This window comes from Xenopus tropicalis, chromosome 1 (assembly GCF_000004195.4).
Source record: "Xenopus tropicalis strain Nigerian chromosome 1, UCB_Xtro_10.0, whole genome shotgun sequence".
Lineage (NCBI taxonomy): Eukaryota > Metazoa > Chordata > Amphibia > Anura > Pipidae > Xenopus > Xenopus tropicalis.
The window spans coordinates 128,765,575-128,783,123 of NC_030677.2; the positions used below are offsets into that span (position 1 = coordinate 128,765,575).

The window sequence follows — 17,549 nt, forward strand, 5'->3', positions numbered from 1 at the left end:
AAGCCACAGTGACTAACCATACGTCATTTGCACTGGGCTTATTAGTCACAGCAACTTTTTAAAAAGCTGTGGCGACTATGTGATCTGATCACTAACTTGAAAGTGGAAAGACTAGATTCAACCTTTGAGTGGATAAGTCAAACAATATAGTGTTTTTTCCCATGTTTGCCTAATTCTATAAAACTAAGAATTCATAGGAAAAAAAACACTCATTTGTCTTACCTATACTGATCAGATCAGGCAAAAGTGGGTATACAGTTAAAAAAAGGAAAAAACAAAATGGGAAAAGTAAACAAAAAGTAATTTATCATTTCCCACTTACTAATGTAAGTAATAACACTGCACTACGACTCTTTTTCTCTTTATAAGGAGATACATTTTAGAAAATAGTAATATATTTTTAGGGCTGTAGGTTTTGACTTCCTGGATTACCTCTAGTAGAAAACTAACCTGCGTCCAACAGCAGCTTTACAATGTCAAAGTTGGAATGGGACACACTGTAATGAAGAGCTGTGTTGCCGTTGCCATCTGCCATATTTATGATGTAGCTTAAGACAGCAGGGGAAAGGTCCTTGAATGCAGTAATATAATCCTCCACCATGGGCGCCACTGCAGATTTCTGACTGGACACACGGAACCACTCATTTTGTACTGTGGTCAGACACAGCCTCTGCAATAATTAAAAGAAAAATCACTCTAATATAAACATATATTATACATATATATATATATATATCATTCTTTAGAAAGGTCTAGTATATGTGACCGAAATATCGATTTCGCACTAATAACCCCAGAAAGTCTTTGGGACTTCAACAAGGTCACAGGACCAGGGGGAAAGTATTTCACCTTTATATTATAGATTCCTTACTCATAGTTTAAAGCTTTGCAAGCCTCCTTATGCAGTAAGTGAAATTTGCACAGAGTTTGGAAATGATTTTCCTGGAAGTGAATAATGCACATTCCATACTCAATCTAATCATGGTAAATGTGATTATCCTCATATTATATGTTGAAGATCTGAACTGCTAGCTCTATGCAGTGCATATAAACCCAAAGGAAAGCACAGATGGTACCATTTATGGCTTAACATTAAAGGTGGCCATACACGTTACAATACACCATATACACACCAAATATCGTAGGAAACCTCATTCTATATGATAATATTGGTGCATGTATGACCAGCTTAAAAGGGTGATTTTTAGACAGAAGGAGGCATACAAAAATATCACTGAACAGCTGTGGGGCTGGGGGTGAATACAGAGTATGACCTTGCATACAACTTCTTGTTATAAGCAAACATCTTCTTTAGAAATAAACATAATTTGCTAGGTTCTGTTGGCTTTATGTAATAAAAGATTCTGAAAACTGAAATGAATGGCTAACATTTAGCATAATCCTATTATTACACAAAAAAAGGCTGACCCTTAATGTTCCCTAATGCTCCTCACTGCACAGAAGCCAAAGATATGCATGGCTAGCAGGAAGCCATGGTGCTGCTTGGAGCCTTTCAGAAAAGAATGAGGCTTTCTTACAGTCAGTACAGTACTGGCTCTGACATTGGTCTGTGGTCTCACATTGCCAGAGAAGGATGAATAAAAAGAACTGCCTTCAAATATTCAAAAATATGTGCCCAAATTAGACTAAATTATAAAGTACCATTGAGGGGAGCTTACCACATCCTTGTTTGCCAACGCCTTTGGATCGCTCACTGTGTCTTTCAGCACATTGCAAGCCGACAGCATCTTTTCACTCAGCTCGTATCTGTTAAAATTGCAGCGGTTCAGTTAATTACATTTCTGGCTTAAACCAACAATTCTTTTTGACATTCTCAGCCCAACCCAAACTAGAATTTTACTCTGTTTAAAACAAAAAAAAACCATTAACTCACACAATGCTGACAGAATTATTTTTACACAACTAGTAAAAATGTCATGATCATTCAATCTACAGGCTGACCCGTAACAAGAACTTTCTGCTGCACCTTGATAAACAAGGGGAAAAAAATGTATTTTCTTTAGTATAATTAGGAGCATAAAAATAAAATAACATGTTCCTATGTTCTGGGATGTCAAAGCAGAAAAGATATAATGGAGAAAGCATAACACAAGATATATCTGAAAGAGAATGTATGTAACACGCTGAACTATACAACTATTGTTACATCCATAAAATAAACTTCCACTCAATGGCTTGCTTTCTACAGTACAAACAATGGCAGTGACAAAAGCATGACATTCACTCAGCTGCTGTACTCTTTGTGTGCACCACCTGGCCACAGGAACTCTCTAAATAGCAGGTGTCACCTGTCTGTCACAATATGTTCTGTTCTTTTATGTCATTTGCCAGCAGTACAACAACCAAGCACAACAGCAGCTTTCGCATCTACGTGCCATCATAATACCTATACGTGAAAACACAATGTGTCCTATCTTCTGTTAAAATATATGAACATCTGAAATCTAAAGAAGTATAAATACCTCTTAGGGGATCTAAACCCATAGATATGAATTGGTGTTAACTTGCTTGTTGTGTTCCCCTGAGAACTTGTGCAGTTTACATTCATTGACTATTTTAAGTGGTTTCGGAGATATTAGCAGTTTTAGACTAATAGCAGGCTTGGCTCAACAGCATTTTTTTTTTCCTTTTTTTAAAGACAAGAGGTTCAGCAACACTAAGTGCTACATCTGACATGGAAGCTTCCATGTCTAAAGATTCTTAGCCCTTAGATCCACTTGGTTTGCTGCATGTAAACTGTTTTAAATGTGGCAACTGCAATGGATCCAGAGTGCTGAGAATTTTCATGTGATCTGTGAAAGGAGATTTCTCGAGGGCAAGAAAGCACCCTGTCTGTCATTGTCCTTAGTTTATGTACTTTCTGTATATTCAGTTAAACCTTGGGTTTCTGATTTACTGTTGCACCAAAAGCCTGCTTTTAGAAGTCTAAAAATGCAAATACCACTAAAACTAGAAAATTAATGTATATTGCAAAAGTCCTTTAAAGAAGCACCCTCAATATGTCTGCCGTATGTTTTGAGTTTATTTCCCCTTTAAAAGCATGGCAGATTATATGTATGCCTAAAGGTCCCCATACACGGGCCAATAGTAGCTGCTGATATCGGTCCCTTGGACCGATTCGGGCGGGTTAGAAAATCTAGTCGGATCGGGGACCGCATCGGCTCGTTGACCTACTTTTCCTATGCCGTCGTAATAATTTGATTGTTTGGCCCCAGGGTTCTCCCGATATCGCCTACCCGTAGGTGGGGATATCGGGAGAAGATCCTCTTGCTTGGCGACATCGCCAAGCGAGCAGATATGCCCGTGTATGGGGACCTTAACTGTTATCAATAAGTGGTTCCAATTCTCTACAATTTGGCTCTGTCCAAATTTTTCACCATCTTTTAGATATGAGCTAAATATAGGTGTAGTGACATTTATCTGTTATTTGAAATGTTACATGTATTCTTAAAAGTTACAGAGAGATCTGTCTACCTTTGTCCACAAACAAAATCAAGAGCAAATTCATCACTACCTTTCCCTTATTTCCACTTTTTCAGGTTCTTTCTCATTGAGTTGCTTTTCCTCCAGGTTGCTTGGGGATCCAGGGATGACACTGGCCACGCCATGATACAGCTCACCGGACTCTTCATTAAAACTTTCTTCCTCTTCACATTCATCATCTGACTCTGAGGAGGAGCTATCATCAGAACTAGACTCGTCACTAGATGTTGTTTCATACCTAGAGAGAAAATAGCCATTTATTTCTTCTGTCATAGATACAATATAGGGAACTAACCATACAATAGAGGAAACTGGTTTTGTTGTCTTTAACGTTTTGTATATAGAAAGAGAAAGGGTAAAGATTATTAACAAACAGAAATGTATGAAATATATAAAATATCAAAAACATCTAAACAAACATTAATTCTGACTAGATCTGGATTTCCTCCTTTATTGTATTAGTACCTGCTCCCAGGTACCTGCAATAGGTTATCATTAAACACATAAATAGCATTTTCTTGTACACTTTGTAATGGAGAAATGTACACAAGACATGAGAGCCAAACTGAGAGATCCTAGCAAAAACAGAAACAATATTGCTAATTGAGCACCACAGACCTTTTTCCTCATATTTTTCTCTATGCATTTGTCATATTGAAATAACAGGTAATGGTATCTTTTATTTAAGCATAGCAGACATATTCCACCACTACACCTCATTCACATCAGTCCCTGCCCCAGTGGAGCTCACAATCTATCAAACTCACTACACTAGGGTCATATCTATCAACAACCAATTACCCTGTCTATATGATGATGTTTTGTTTTTTTTTACATTTTAATGTGTCTTTAATTGCTTGAAGGCACGATAATCCATATTACAGAAAGCCCCAAGCAGTTCAGCTAATAGATTCCAGCAATAGGAAAATGCAGATTCTATGTTACATCCATCCCCTATCACTCCTTGTCAAGTTGACAGTGTGATAATTCTCTTGAAACAAGACAGCAGGTGTTGTGACAAAGGAGTGCAAGATGATGCAACCAAGGGTATAGTGAGCCAAAAGCAAGGCAGAGACCAGGAAAATCAGCAGTGGGAACTATAAAGAGATAACCATTTGGCAGCCCAGATATCTCACTGTACTAAGTGCACTTGTGCTCTGATTTAGGCAGTTTCAATTTAGTTATGGCACCAATAGGTACTGGTTTGCATATGGGTTCAAGCAGACCCAGTCAATCTGTGGATTCTGGCAAATGCCAAGGAGCTACTGTAAGATGCCATAGAAAGTCACTATTTAGAGGGCTGGTGGGGGCAGTTTAAATCCCAGCCCATACCTGGGTTCAGAATCACATTCAATAATAACTTTGGCCAGCCAAACCACAGTAGATTACTAGACAAGTTTGGGATCTGATCCAAATTCAGCCCAACTAACTAAAAAAACTAATTTTGAAAAAGGCAGTAATAAGCACAAAATGTACAAAGGAAAACCCTTTGAACTATGTATAAATTATAGTGAAGCTTGCAGTGGTCTAATGTGGGGTTAAAGTAAGTTTAGAAATATTAAACATTGTAAATTTACAAATCTGTACAGCTATTCATCAGAAAACATGGGACCCCACACTACTTAATTAGCAGGATGTTCCCCTGAAAAGGCCCCCGGGTTGCTGGACCCTGCCAGCTAAGTAGGATGGGGTATCAAGTTAAAAAAATGTTCATCTGAATAGAATATATCCAGCCATGCCGTTTAAGCCCAATATCCACACAGCTACACAGAAAGACCTGCCTGCAACCTGCTACAACAGGGCAGCGACAGGGACCTTAAAAGGGCTCACACCTGCCCCATGCTGCTGAATGCCATATCTAGAACAGTCAGAGAGCAAAAAATGAATAAAAGAAGATACATTTCACATGGCCTGCCCATGGCTAAGCATTTGCAACTACTGATTCTCACTATTATGTATTAGTAACAACAATTTGTGAATTACCTCAAACTTTTTATGAATAACAAAAAACAAAAACTATAAATTACTCACCCGCCATTTATGCCAACAAACTGAAGATTTTTCTTGGTGTTAGTGGATTCCTTTTTCTCATCTTTTCTTTTCATTATAGACTTTAATGTAGTCTGACCTGATGCACTAACTGCACAGAATGAAAACACAGAACATGTCACAATTTACATGAATAACTCTTCTAGTATATAACGATATAGTAATAAAAACACTAAAGGGTCCATACAGTAATTTCCCTGCAGGATTTCTAATGAACTAAATGTTGAGAGGTTGTTTGTAGAAAAAGGAAACAAGAAGATTGGGTAGGATGATCCCCAGCCTGCCAGTATGGACCATAAACACAGATGTCTGTATCTGTCCGATTATTCAAACCATGAATGAGTAAGCATCACAGCCTCAAATTCAGGCTGAGGCTGCACCTAAACTATAGGCATTCCCCTTTATGCGCTTGTGATAAAGATGGCCGATACCTCAGTGCTTTGTCAGGTTTTTATAACCAAAAATCTCGGGCAGCATTTGCTTTTGTGGCTGCAGCAACGAAAGAGCCACCAAAGCGTTCTTGACATTTAAACGGCAGGAAACATTCATAGTAAGGTCTAGGCGGTGAGCAGTTGGACGGGCAACACTGACATGTTGGGGGGGGAGGTTCACATAACTTACCACACTCTGTTTCGCCCTCAGCCGCGGGGCTGGCAGGAATACACGCAGAAGGCTTGCCTGCAGATTTAGGTACATTCTGCACCTCACATTGTGTGGCTTCAGGGAGTTGATTCAGGTTAATAGTCTGAGTGTTTCCATTAGCATATTGACTGATGAACTGTGATTCAGGAAAACAATCCAGATTTGATCCTATGGGAATTACCAAACTGTATGTTATTTGTGGTAATGCTTTTATTCAAATTTAAAACAGAGAAATTCTGTTTCTAGAGCTGAACTCTAATTCTATCAGATTCAGCAATACCATTCAGGTAAAATAACCAGCCTGCACAGTTATTACTGACCTCTTTAAGCCCATCAACCCAGAATATTAATTTTTATTGCTCAATAAAAGAAAACAAAATTCTAAGCAATTTTGCAATATACATTTCATTACAAATTTGTTATGGTTTTTGATAGTTATATAACTGCTATTAAAAGCAGTGTTTGTCTGACCTTTTCTATTCCCTGCCCTGGTGGCTCTGACATTTGAAACAATGTAACACAAGGCAGCAGACCTGTCTTGCTAGAGGAGACTGGTTTTTGCAACATTGTTTAAAAAGTTATAACCAGGAGTTAAGCAAATGCTGCTTTCTGTAGCAGTTAGTTACAAAAAACTTTTAAAGCACTAAAAATGTTTAAGAAATTTATATTGAAAAGTTGCTCAGAATTATGTTTTCTTTTATTAGGCAAAAATAACCCAAGTTTCTTCTGGCATATTTCCTGCTACATGTTGGCCTGCCTCATTATTTCCATTGCTATGGCTAATATTTTCTTAAGGGAAAAGGCACGTCTCCAAGAGGGTGGTAAAATGTCCAAAAATACCATTTAATGCAGGATATACTTTACAAGTGGTGATACTGCTTAATCTTGGGAAAATGCATTGTCTTAACACTGGAAGGAGGTATAATGATTTTTTTTTTTTATTACTTGACATACTTTTCAGATGCAAAGAATGCATGTTTACAGATGACTGTAAATAAATTTGCAGTAAAACATACATTCAGAATAAAAAAAAAGACACATTTTATGTGCAGATAGTTGAATCTACATGCAGTTTCATTCTTTGCATCTTTGTTGTTACTGGCAATTGAAGCTGCCAGTTTAAAATAGGTCAGATTTTTCTGTTTATCAGCTTACATAAATAAATACTTATATTTAGCTACACTGTTACGAAGCTTGGTTGAAATCCAAAAGCAGGCAAAGAATGCTGTGCAATCGCTACAAACCAAATACATTTGATTACATTCTAAATGGCTGGGAGAGGTATTTTAAAACATGGTTCCTATGCCCTACCCAGAGGTACAGCTGAATTACAGTCCTAGCTAACCAACCAGCTTAGCAGCCTTTTACCTCTAACCTATTATTCTCTAAAATGTCATAGCAGCCTCCCTTCCCTTCTGACTTTGCCACACTCCCAATTAGAGTGTGAGCTTGTTGTTTTGCTCCTGTGCATGACTGTCCTTGTGTGATATTTGTGTCCTGTACATGTAAATAGAGCCTGGACACGGCTCTGTCATGTATAGCTACAAATGAGAGAGCAGTCAATGTTAACTGTTTCTATACATTTAACTTTCTGAATAATGATTAGGTGCCATTCCTGTGGTGTAAAACTGCAGCCCTCTCTCACATGTCCTGCTCTGCAATATTTAGCACACATTTTGATACTGGGGGTTAATATACACGAAGGCATCTCTGTGTCGCAGATAATTACTCCTATTAGTGCCCCAGCCCTATAAATGTTCATAAAAGGGTTGTATCTATTAGAAGCTGTGAAAACATTATGCAAGGGGGAAAGCAGTTCAGGAAGTGTGCAGATAAAATTTGGACAGAATGTATTGGCTGAGGGCTTGGATAGAAAGCAAACAAAGTGCGCAGTAGTTCTGCAAGTAAATCATGCAGGTTAAGTGATGAAAAGTAGGTTACTTTTTATAATGCTGCCTAACAGTTTTAGACCCCCAAAGCTACTTTCCAGTGACCTATAGTGAAGCCATTTGATACATTTGAAGGGTATGGTTCATATCTGGGGCCCTTGCAAAAATACCCTTATGATATATTAGCACACAGAGCTATACAGCTGGAAAAAATGTATGAAACAACAGGTCTGGAAGGACATATATTATTCACATGATGTCGGAGGGAAGGAACAATGTGGCAGATGAGCTCTGAGTAACTGTGCAATGCAACATCAGACACATGCACACACTCACTAGGCAATAAATAAGCAGATTCTATTATTTACGAGCAGATTAATTCCCCAGTACAATGTAATACACAACACAAATAAATAGCAAACTGTATAGAAAACCTGTGTCCAAAGAATAAGAATCCATGAATAAGGTCAGCCTGAGCTATATTACAACACATCACAACAAAAAGTTAACACAATAATGAAATGGCCCTTTAAGTGTGTGGCAGCCATGCGCCTGCACAGAATCAATATCACTGATCCCTTAATGGTGTATTAACAGTGAATGCTTTCTTTAGTAGATGGAGCAATAGTATGAATAGTTTGCATCACCAGCACAATATAAGAATTTACACTAATCAGCAACAAAATACAGGTATAGTATCTATTATCCAGAATGTGCTTAGGGCCTGGGGTTTCTTTTCATAATATGACTTACCATATCTTAAATCTCTTTTAGACAGGGCCCTCTTCATCTCTTGTATTGTTTATTGGTTTTGTATGTAAATATGGCTTCTCTCTCTCTCTCTCTCTATATTGGCACTTTATAAATGTGTTGTTGTTATTATTATTATTATTATTATTATTATTATTAACAACAACAACAACAACAATAAAAATAATAACAATGTCTGCTAAAAATAATTTATAATAAACCCAATAGGATTGTTTTTCCACCAATATGGATTCATGCAGCTTAGTTACCATCAATGTAATGTTTTATTATTACAGAGAAAAAGGAAATCAGTTTTAAAAATTAGAATGTTTAGCTTAAAATGGATTCTATGAGAGACAGTCTTCCCATAATTTGGAGCTTTCTGGATAGCAGATTTCCAAATAAGAGATACCAAACCAGTACCAGGGAATTAGTAAATGTTTCTGCCATGAATATATAGCACTTAAGCAAAAATTGCTACAATTTTACCTTATTAATAAAAGTATTTGCTGCTGATTTGTTCCCCAGAATGTTATCAGAAGTTTTGGGAAGGAAATTAAGTGGAGTGACCCAGGCCTAGAGACGTTGCCAAGGTGAAATTGCATACTGGACACTCCTAGAATATCTGATTATGTTACAAAGGCAGGAAATACAATGGGTGTTCACACTGACACCCAGGGGCGCTATGTGTTTGCATGTGGCTCCACTCATCAAAAGCAAGGGTTGAAGTCTAAAGGAGAAAACTTTGAGCCAGTTCTGCTTCCTCTGCCAGTCCTCTGTAGGGGAACAATTAGATTATGCCAGATCTACAAGCAGCAGAACCTTTGCCCTATAATCTATGCTAGTATTATACATTCTAAACTATGAACTGCAATAAGCAACTCATGAAGGAACTAAAGAAACAACATTGGCAGCCCTCTGTCTAACATATGAATAAGAATGTCATTATAGATATAATCTAGTGATGAGCGAATCTATACCATTTTGTTGAAAAATTCTCGAAGCTGTGGAAAAATTCAAGTAGTGCCAAAAAATTCAAGGAACACGCCTACGTATGTTTTTTTTTTGTAAGTGCGCAGGTTTTTTTTTTCCTCACTCAGTGAATTTTTTGTGGCCGTTCCGATAAAAAATCCGCTAATGATCAAATGCGGAATTTCACCACAAATCCATGCTTGCCAAAAAAAATTTGCTCATCACTAATGTTATCCCTTTAATTGCTGAAACTGAATAATTTTTGAAGCTCTTAAGGCACATTCCTCTCATCTGATTGGTAAACACCGATATTTCCAGAAGCTATAGCTTTCAGCCAGGTATCATTGGGTTATAAATGTGATACTGGCCTGAGATTGCTTGTCTGTTGTATGGAGCATACTTCCCATTTAAGTCACTGGAGAGCAACTATAGGTAGAGAGGACAAAGGCACTATAGGATGAATACTGTAACATTCATAGTGTGATATAGGAACCAAACAGTTTCAAAATAAACCACTTGCTATCCCCTAAACATAGAATATAAGAGGCACCTCATACCACTGAAGCCTCAACATGGAGCTAGGCAGATGCCGAGATAATAAAAACAAAAAAAGGCAGCTTGCCCAGCAGACCACGTAAATAGGATGAAGTCAATGTACAGCATACAAAAAAGGCAGCAAAGGGAAGGCGTTTATTTCACACTCAAAAAAAATTTGAAAATTTAAATTTAGTTCATATATGTAGGTATTTAGGTGAAGTCCACAAGAATAACACATCAGCGAACCAAAAGTCACAACCACACTTACAGGAGGGACAGTTTTTGGTCACTGTAAACTTGTTGACTTATCCTCATTATATATATATATATATATATATATATATATATATATATATATATATATATATATATATATATATATATATATATATATATATAGTGCCAGCAAGTTACACAGCTCAGGGTTCCTACAATAATTTAACAAATAAGGGTTACAGAGTAAAAGAAAGATTAGAGGGCCCTACTACTCACAACAGTTTATATATTATATACATACATACATACATACATACACACACACACACATATCTATATGTATTATAGAAAACTATTTTAATAATTGATACTGGCCTTAAGCCATATGCTAGGTGCATTCAAGTACATGTCACACTGGTATCCCAGAAATGGAGTTCTAAGAACCAATTAGAAAATTAGAACTGTGACAACATGCATAAGAGTAGATCTAATTTATTTGTGGTCTGCAGGGTGGAGTTACATTGGTGAGGCAAACAGCAATTATGAGAGCTAGAAAGTGACTCAAGTGAACTCGCACTAAAGTTGACCATGCACATACCTGTACTAATAAAATAGTACGAAACCTAGTTTCATATGATTTTCAGAGTGTGTGGGCTAAGAATTACCATCCCAATTATTTTAGTACCATGGTGATCCATTGTTTAGTCAATCGGGCAGGTTAGAAAATTTTGGTTGCATAATGATAAAATCTGTATTGTGTATCCTTGGGGGACCTACAAGGGAAGTCACTTTTGTATGATTGGTGTCTGACAACTATTTCATGCTCAGAAAATCCTTTATCCAACAATTTCAGAAGGTTAGTTTGTTGCATTTAAACGTATGACCAATATCTGAACATTCGGCAGAAGAAGACTAAAATCTGAACGTGTATGGCCAGCTTTAGATTGTAGGTATTTTTTGAAGTTGCCTAAGATTGTACTTAAAGAACAGCTTGATTAAAATATAATGTACTGCTGCCCCACAATTTAAACAGCAACCCCCATGGCTACTCAGCAGCTTTGTGTATAAAAACTATAGTAGTGTTTCTTATACACATTCATTTTTTGGTGTTACTGTTTCTTTAATGCAGCTTTACAAGAAAATATGTGGATTCATCTTTTTCTGCCCTTCTGTGGCTCTTTGGTGGTATGCAGGAGGAGTGGGGTCTTGTGCTTCAGAAGCTATGATAGCCTCCCACTCTATAGTTTTCTCATGTGGTCCTTTATGGACCAGTTCTGAATTTGAGCAATCGTGATCAGAAGTCCCCAGTTCCTCCACTCATAAGCTTGTAAACAATTATCAGATTAAAAAAAAAAAAAAAATTATATAGACTGTAGTGACTTATTTCAACAAAAAAAGTTTATATAACTTTTAGTCTGGGCAGTCTGTAATTAGCTGTGGGTAGTTATTAGCACACACCTGTATTTAACAAATGGTACGTTTCGCTTCTATTCCTTGTGATTTAAACCTTTGTTAACTTTACATGCATGGAAAAGTGATTGTAAAAGTAAGATGCTTAGGCCTATGGCAGACATTTTTGCCAGTATATTTTAGCAAGTGGATGAGTGCCTATAACTACTCTTGCCGTAGCCCAATTTTTTAAACAGTAAAACTCTGACAGGATTTTTTGGCTTAAAAACTGGCACTATCCGTGCTATCAGTCCTTTTCCGTTCAAGTGAATGGGAAGTGCAAAGGCTGTTTTTTTTTTGGCCCATCTCTTCTAGCTGAAACACTATAGAGAAAACGCCCAGTGTGCCATAAGCCTTAAACTTAACCAAGTATTATTTGTGGTGCCACCTGCCCTTTAAGGTTATCAAAGCACTAAAATAATCAATGCGGGTCAGTGAGATCACAGCAAATCCAGAATTATACCATATATCCTATTGTACATTCTGCCCCCTCTCTTTCTTAGCAGTGCAGTGAGCACAGTATACAGCAATTATCACATAAATACATGGGTAGAAGCATGAGCCCATTTGAACACAAAATACTCATTTTTAGTGATATTAATGAAGGGTGTAACTTGAGGTGAAATTTAGGAATACTGAATTCTGTGTAGGTACTTGCCTCATTGAAACCAGCCTTATATATATTGGTAAGTGGGAACCAATCATAGATTGTAAAAGATAATCTATCATTGGTTCCCACTTACCAATGCCCAAATTGGATTAAAAACAATATGGAATGGATTCTAATTAAAAAAAACCAAAAAAACTGAAGAACGGCCTTAACTGAAGAGTTTAAGAGAAAATATCTGGGCTAACAAAGGATTATGGTACCTGTGTATCACATCAGTTTAAAAAATATTAGAGGCATAAGAAAAGGGGTGTCCCAATGAAGACAGCTGGTGAACAATTGTCATTTCTGTGTGCAGGTGACCTTCAGGAAAGTTTTGAAGGAAGGTTTCCCCTTGCTGTGGGGCCCAATAACATGTACCTGAGCCACTGGTTATCATCTTGTAGCCACCTCTACTAGGTTCTGCCTTTCAGTGAATCTAGCAGCTAGAACATTATAAAGTTTAGAAGGCAACTAAAGGGTAACAAAGCAGGCATTACAATCCTGCTGGAAGAGCAGATGGGTGTGTCCTTTTTACAGGTTTCTCTTCAGTGAGTCCTTTCATTTGCAGAGTTCTTGGGAAAGAGGTGACTGGTCATAAAGTATATGCTACTTTGGTTAACAAATATAATTCCAAAAGCTGGGCAGTAACTCCTTCTTTAAGTTTTTAATAGAGCAACAATGAATGGAAAGAAATAACAGGAAATGAAACTGCCCTATATTTACATATAATATTTATAATACTCAAGTTTGCAATTTCAAAAATGTATGACAGTACCATAATCCAGGAGACTGGGCATAAACAAATCAATTTCCCCACAAAACAACTGCTGAGCATACGGCCAAAGCACATAACTACATGCAAGGGCTAAAAGATACAGGTGAATAGAGGGAAAGATAAACAGGTGGTAATTCAGGGAAAGGGTATTAGAAAGTGACAAGAGGTGAGAGAGGGGCCCTAAACTAAATCTTGCTCTGGGAACCATGGAACACTAGTTATGCAAAACTGTAGTAAAACCAGAAATTTGCACAATGATTTCCATATCTGTCTGTTACTTGCCTACATATAGTATGATGCATCCTTATGTTTTAATTGAAAAATATAAGGGATAATAATTCTTAGAAGAAGATGTTATCTCCCTATTAAAAATACAATGGACAAAGAATTTTTTTTTGTTACAATGACATTGGATAGCACTCCTTGTGAAGTCCAGAAGCATTAGCTATGAATGGCAGCATTGTTGGAATTTAATCTAAAGGTTCTTGGCTGCAGGACAGACTGGGAAATTGTCATTGAGATACCTCATTCCGGTGCTTCTGGCTGGGGATTCAGCATATTCAATGGGAAATATTGGTTAAAAGGGGACTCCAGCTTCCAAAACGAACTTTGTTTAAGAGTCCCACGCACAGAAACCCCTAATATATATATCACTGTAATCTGCTTCATCATTATCTTTCTGCATCATTTTAAATCCTGGCAGGGGAGGAGGGGCTAAAACACTAATGTTACAAATTGTAATAACTTCCTGGCCAATAAAAGGGGCAACCATTTGGGGGTTTTAACCTTGAAAGCAAATCACTTGTAGGTAAAACTCAGTCCCTTTGTTAAATGTATATTGAAGCAGTAGAATTCTTAATGAATCAGACAAATGTGAGTGTAGGACTGGCCAGATCGGGGATGACTTTGATGTAGTTGACCATCTTGAAGTATAGTGCAATATATGGACAAACAATCCCTGTTTTGTTTAAAGGGGAGGGCATTTCTTGATATCTTAAAGCACAGAATGTTTTAATGTCCTTTATATATTGATAATGGGTGAGTGCAGATGACCTTTTCTTTCTATCTATATGAATTTTGTGGTCACAGCATCATTGCACCCCCGCTGAATGGTTAAAAAATTTAGTGAACACAACTTCCCCTTTTTTTGCTATTACTTATATACATCATTATTATCCTTTGTTCTAAAACAAAAAAATGTATCAAGGCACAGTAATGATTATTGGACTGGGATACAAGGAAAAATTCTGGTGGGTCCTGCAGCCCCGGGTCCGTGCGCATAGGTTTACGTGGGCAGGAAGGGTCATAGTTCTTGTGGTGGAGGCAGGTGCAAAAATTCTAAAAAGTGATCTAAATAAATATGCATGATCTGAGGGCAAAGTACCTTAAAACTACAATCTACTTATGTCCAGGTATTTATATACAATTAGCTGTAGCCATGGACAATGGGGCCACGAAGGTCACAGTAAGTAGTAGCTCTACTAGGGATATATTGAATTCACAATTTAAGAATTTCACATATCACCAAATATACAACAAAAGTCTCTCAAAAACCTTGAACTGAAGTCCCAGTTGGCATAAGCAATTGGCCAAAGCACCCCCTAAAATATTCAGCCCCCTAAAAAAAAATTGTTCAGAGGGAGTGGTGCACAGATTCTCTGAAAGGCAGAGGGACCAGAATTCATCACCTTACAATGGAGTAAGGTGAGGGAGGGGTTGAATTACACTGTGAGCCTAAGGGAGAACTAGAGGAACTAGTTGCAGCAACTAAACTGTGTTAAAACAGCATTTATGCATATTTTCTATATAAGCCCAACAGAATGAGCTCATCATAAAAGGGTGGGGGGGGGGGTATACCCAATAAAAATAACAGGGAGTGTGTCTATAGTCACAGATGCCATGAATCGTCTACTGAAATATGTACTGAAGTGCATATTGGTTGTTATGAGACCATGAAATACATTGAAGTATAGCAAGCGTGGGTGGTTGCACATGAGGGGAAAGAAAAAGCTGTGCGAGTGTGTGCGTGTTTGTATATGGGTGGGAGAATATGGCCTAGGTCAGCTTAATATATGTGCATGGTTTTTGGGCCTACTCTGTTGCGTGAGGAATTGATGTAAGCAGGAGGAAAACTGCTGAATGTACAATGTTTCTACATATATAAGTGCATGTGTATAAATACATAAATGCATGGATGCATTCTTTAAATAAACATTCTCCTTTTCACTACAGAACTAACCTTTAGGAAGCAGACTGGCCTGCGCAGCCTTGCAGACGATTTTTGTACAGGTCTATGTCAGCACATGTAGCAAAAATTGTATTTCTCTTCTAACCCCTTACACAGCAGAAAAAACACATTCTTTTTCTAAACCATACATCATATTACTGAACACACATTATACTGACACATGTCACACACTCACTGCAAGCATCATAATCTTCTCTATTCTGGCCTACAGGCCATAGGAATATTAAGAAAAGGTCAGTTATTCTTAATAGCCACATGACTTTGTACATTTACGCTGGTCATTGGTTGTCCATGACCATCATTCTCCACCCTTCCTTTCACTTTAGAAGATACGCAAAACCTTTTTGCCTTTAGTTATACTCCCGAAGCGGAGGCATTCTGCCTGGTTTAGATTGCTACTATATACTTAGGTAGCGTTCATTTGCAAATGCCGTGGCTTTAATCAAGAAAATCTGTCATTTCCAATGGAATTGCCCACAGCAAAGATAATAAATACTCTATTAGCTTAATGAAGGAGTCTTTCAGATCAATATGATTATTGTTATTATTACTATGTACTTGGCTTGCAATATCCACCTCGTAAACACATTCTTACAAGTTCCTAGGCAATTAACGTCCAGGTCAGCATAGCATCACTCCACCCAATCCAGTTGCTAAACAGGAAAATTGACGTCTCCAAACAGCAGGTTTTGCTAACAGTTTCAATTAAAAAAAACAAAACAAAAGCAAAGAAAACGTCAATGGAAAACATTGCCCTGTGATTATAATCCTGCATGGTGCATTATTAAAATTCTGTTCTGCTTATGTAAACCAGACCAAATAACTAAATCTATCAAGAATAATGTACCACTTTAAGAACATCATAAAGTCACAGAGAAGTTTCATAATAGTAACCCCATATTATAAAGTATGAAATTTATTTCTAATACAGGTATGAGATCTGGTATCCAGAATCATCTCCCAAACAGTTAATTTTAATCAAATTCTATTTTTTTAAAACAATTTTGCTTATTATAATGGTTTAACAATTTTTAGAATTCCCAGGTCTCAAGCATTCTGGATAATAGATCCTATACCTGCATTACCTAATACCTGTATTAATAATTAGTATTACTGTAGAGATACAGACATTGAACCGACCAAGCGATCAGACCAATTTGCTTGTTGTAAATTTAGCAGTTCTATACTTGGAATATGATGGGGTAACTTAACTTCTCTGTATTAAGCTTAAATCTCTTAGATCATAGTTTTACTATACAACCACCAAATGTGGCAAATGTGTGCTTGTTTACCACATTCTCTCCAGCACAATCTAGTGCACTCTGGCAACAAGTCATGTTGTGACCAAATACCACTAAACCACTGAAGAACACTTGCAACTTTTTAACAGCTTTTGTATGTATCTACCCTAAGGCACAGTATGCAGCAAGGTATCAAGAGGAGATGAGCTCCCTCAACCTTCTAAAAACAGTACCCTATAGCAGTAATCCCCAACCAGTGGCTCTGGGGCAACATGTTGCTCACCAACCCCTTGGATGTTGCTCTCAGTTCCCCAAACCAGGTAGTTATTTTTGAATTCCTGACTTGGTGGCAAGTTTTGGTTGAATAAAACAAGATTTACTACCAAATAAAGCCTCATGTAAGCTGATAGTGTGCATAGAAGCTACCCAATAGCCAATCGTCGCCCTTATTTGGCATCTCCATGAACTTTTATGATGCTTGTGTTGCTCTCCAAATCTATTTATATTTGACTGTGGCATAAAAATAAGAAAGGTTGGGGACCCCTGCCCTATAGCATCTTATAATGCTGAAAATACAGATTATTTAAATTGTGTTTTACTACCTATAAAAGGACAAAAAAAAAAAAAG

The 17,549-nt window shown here is 37.3% G+C and overlaps 1 protein-coding gene across 5 annotated transcripts in view; it reads right to left on the reverse strand.

Annotated features, from left to right (window-relative positions):
• kank1 (KN motif and ankyrin repeat domains 1) overlaps window positions 1-17,549 on the reverse strand; it is a 117,580-nt gene that overhangs the window by 3,512 nt on the left and 96,519 nt on the right. For all 5 annotated transcript variants that reach the window (XM_012964011.3, XM_012964013.3, XM_012964015.3 and 2 more), the window contains 5 exon segments: window positions 6,175-6,363; window positions 5,536-5,644; window positions 3,536-3,742; window positions 1,680-1,767; window positions 451-670 (listed from right to left, as the gene is read on the reverse strand). In XM_012964011.3, coding sequence (XP_012819465.1) covers window positions 451-670; window positions 1,680-1,767; window positions 3,536-3,742; window positions 5,536-5,644; window positions 6,175-6,363 — 813 coding nt within the window.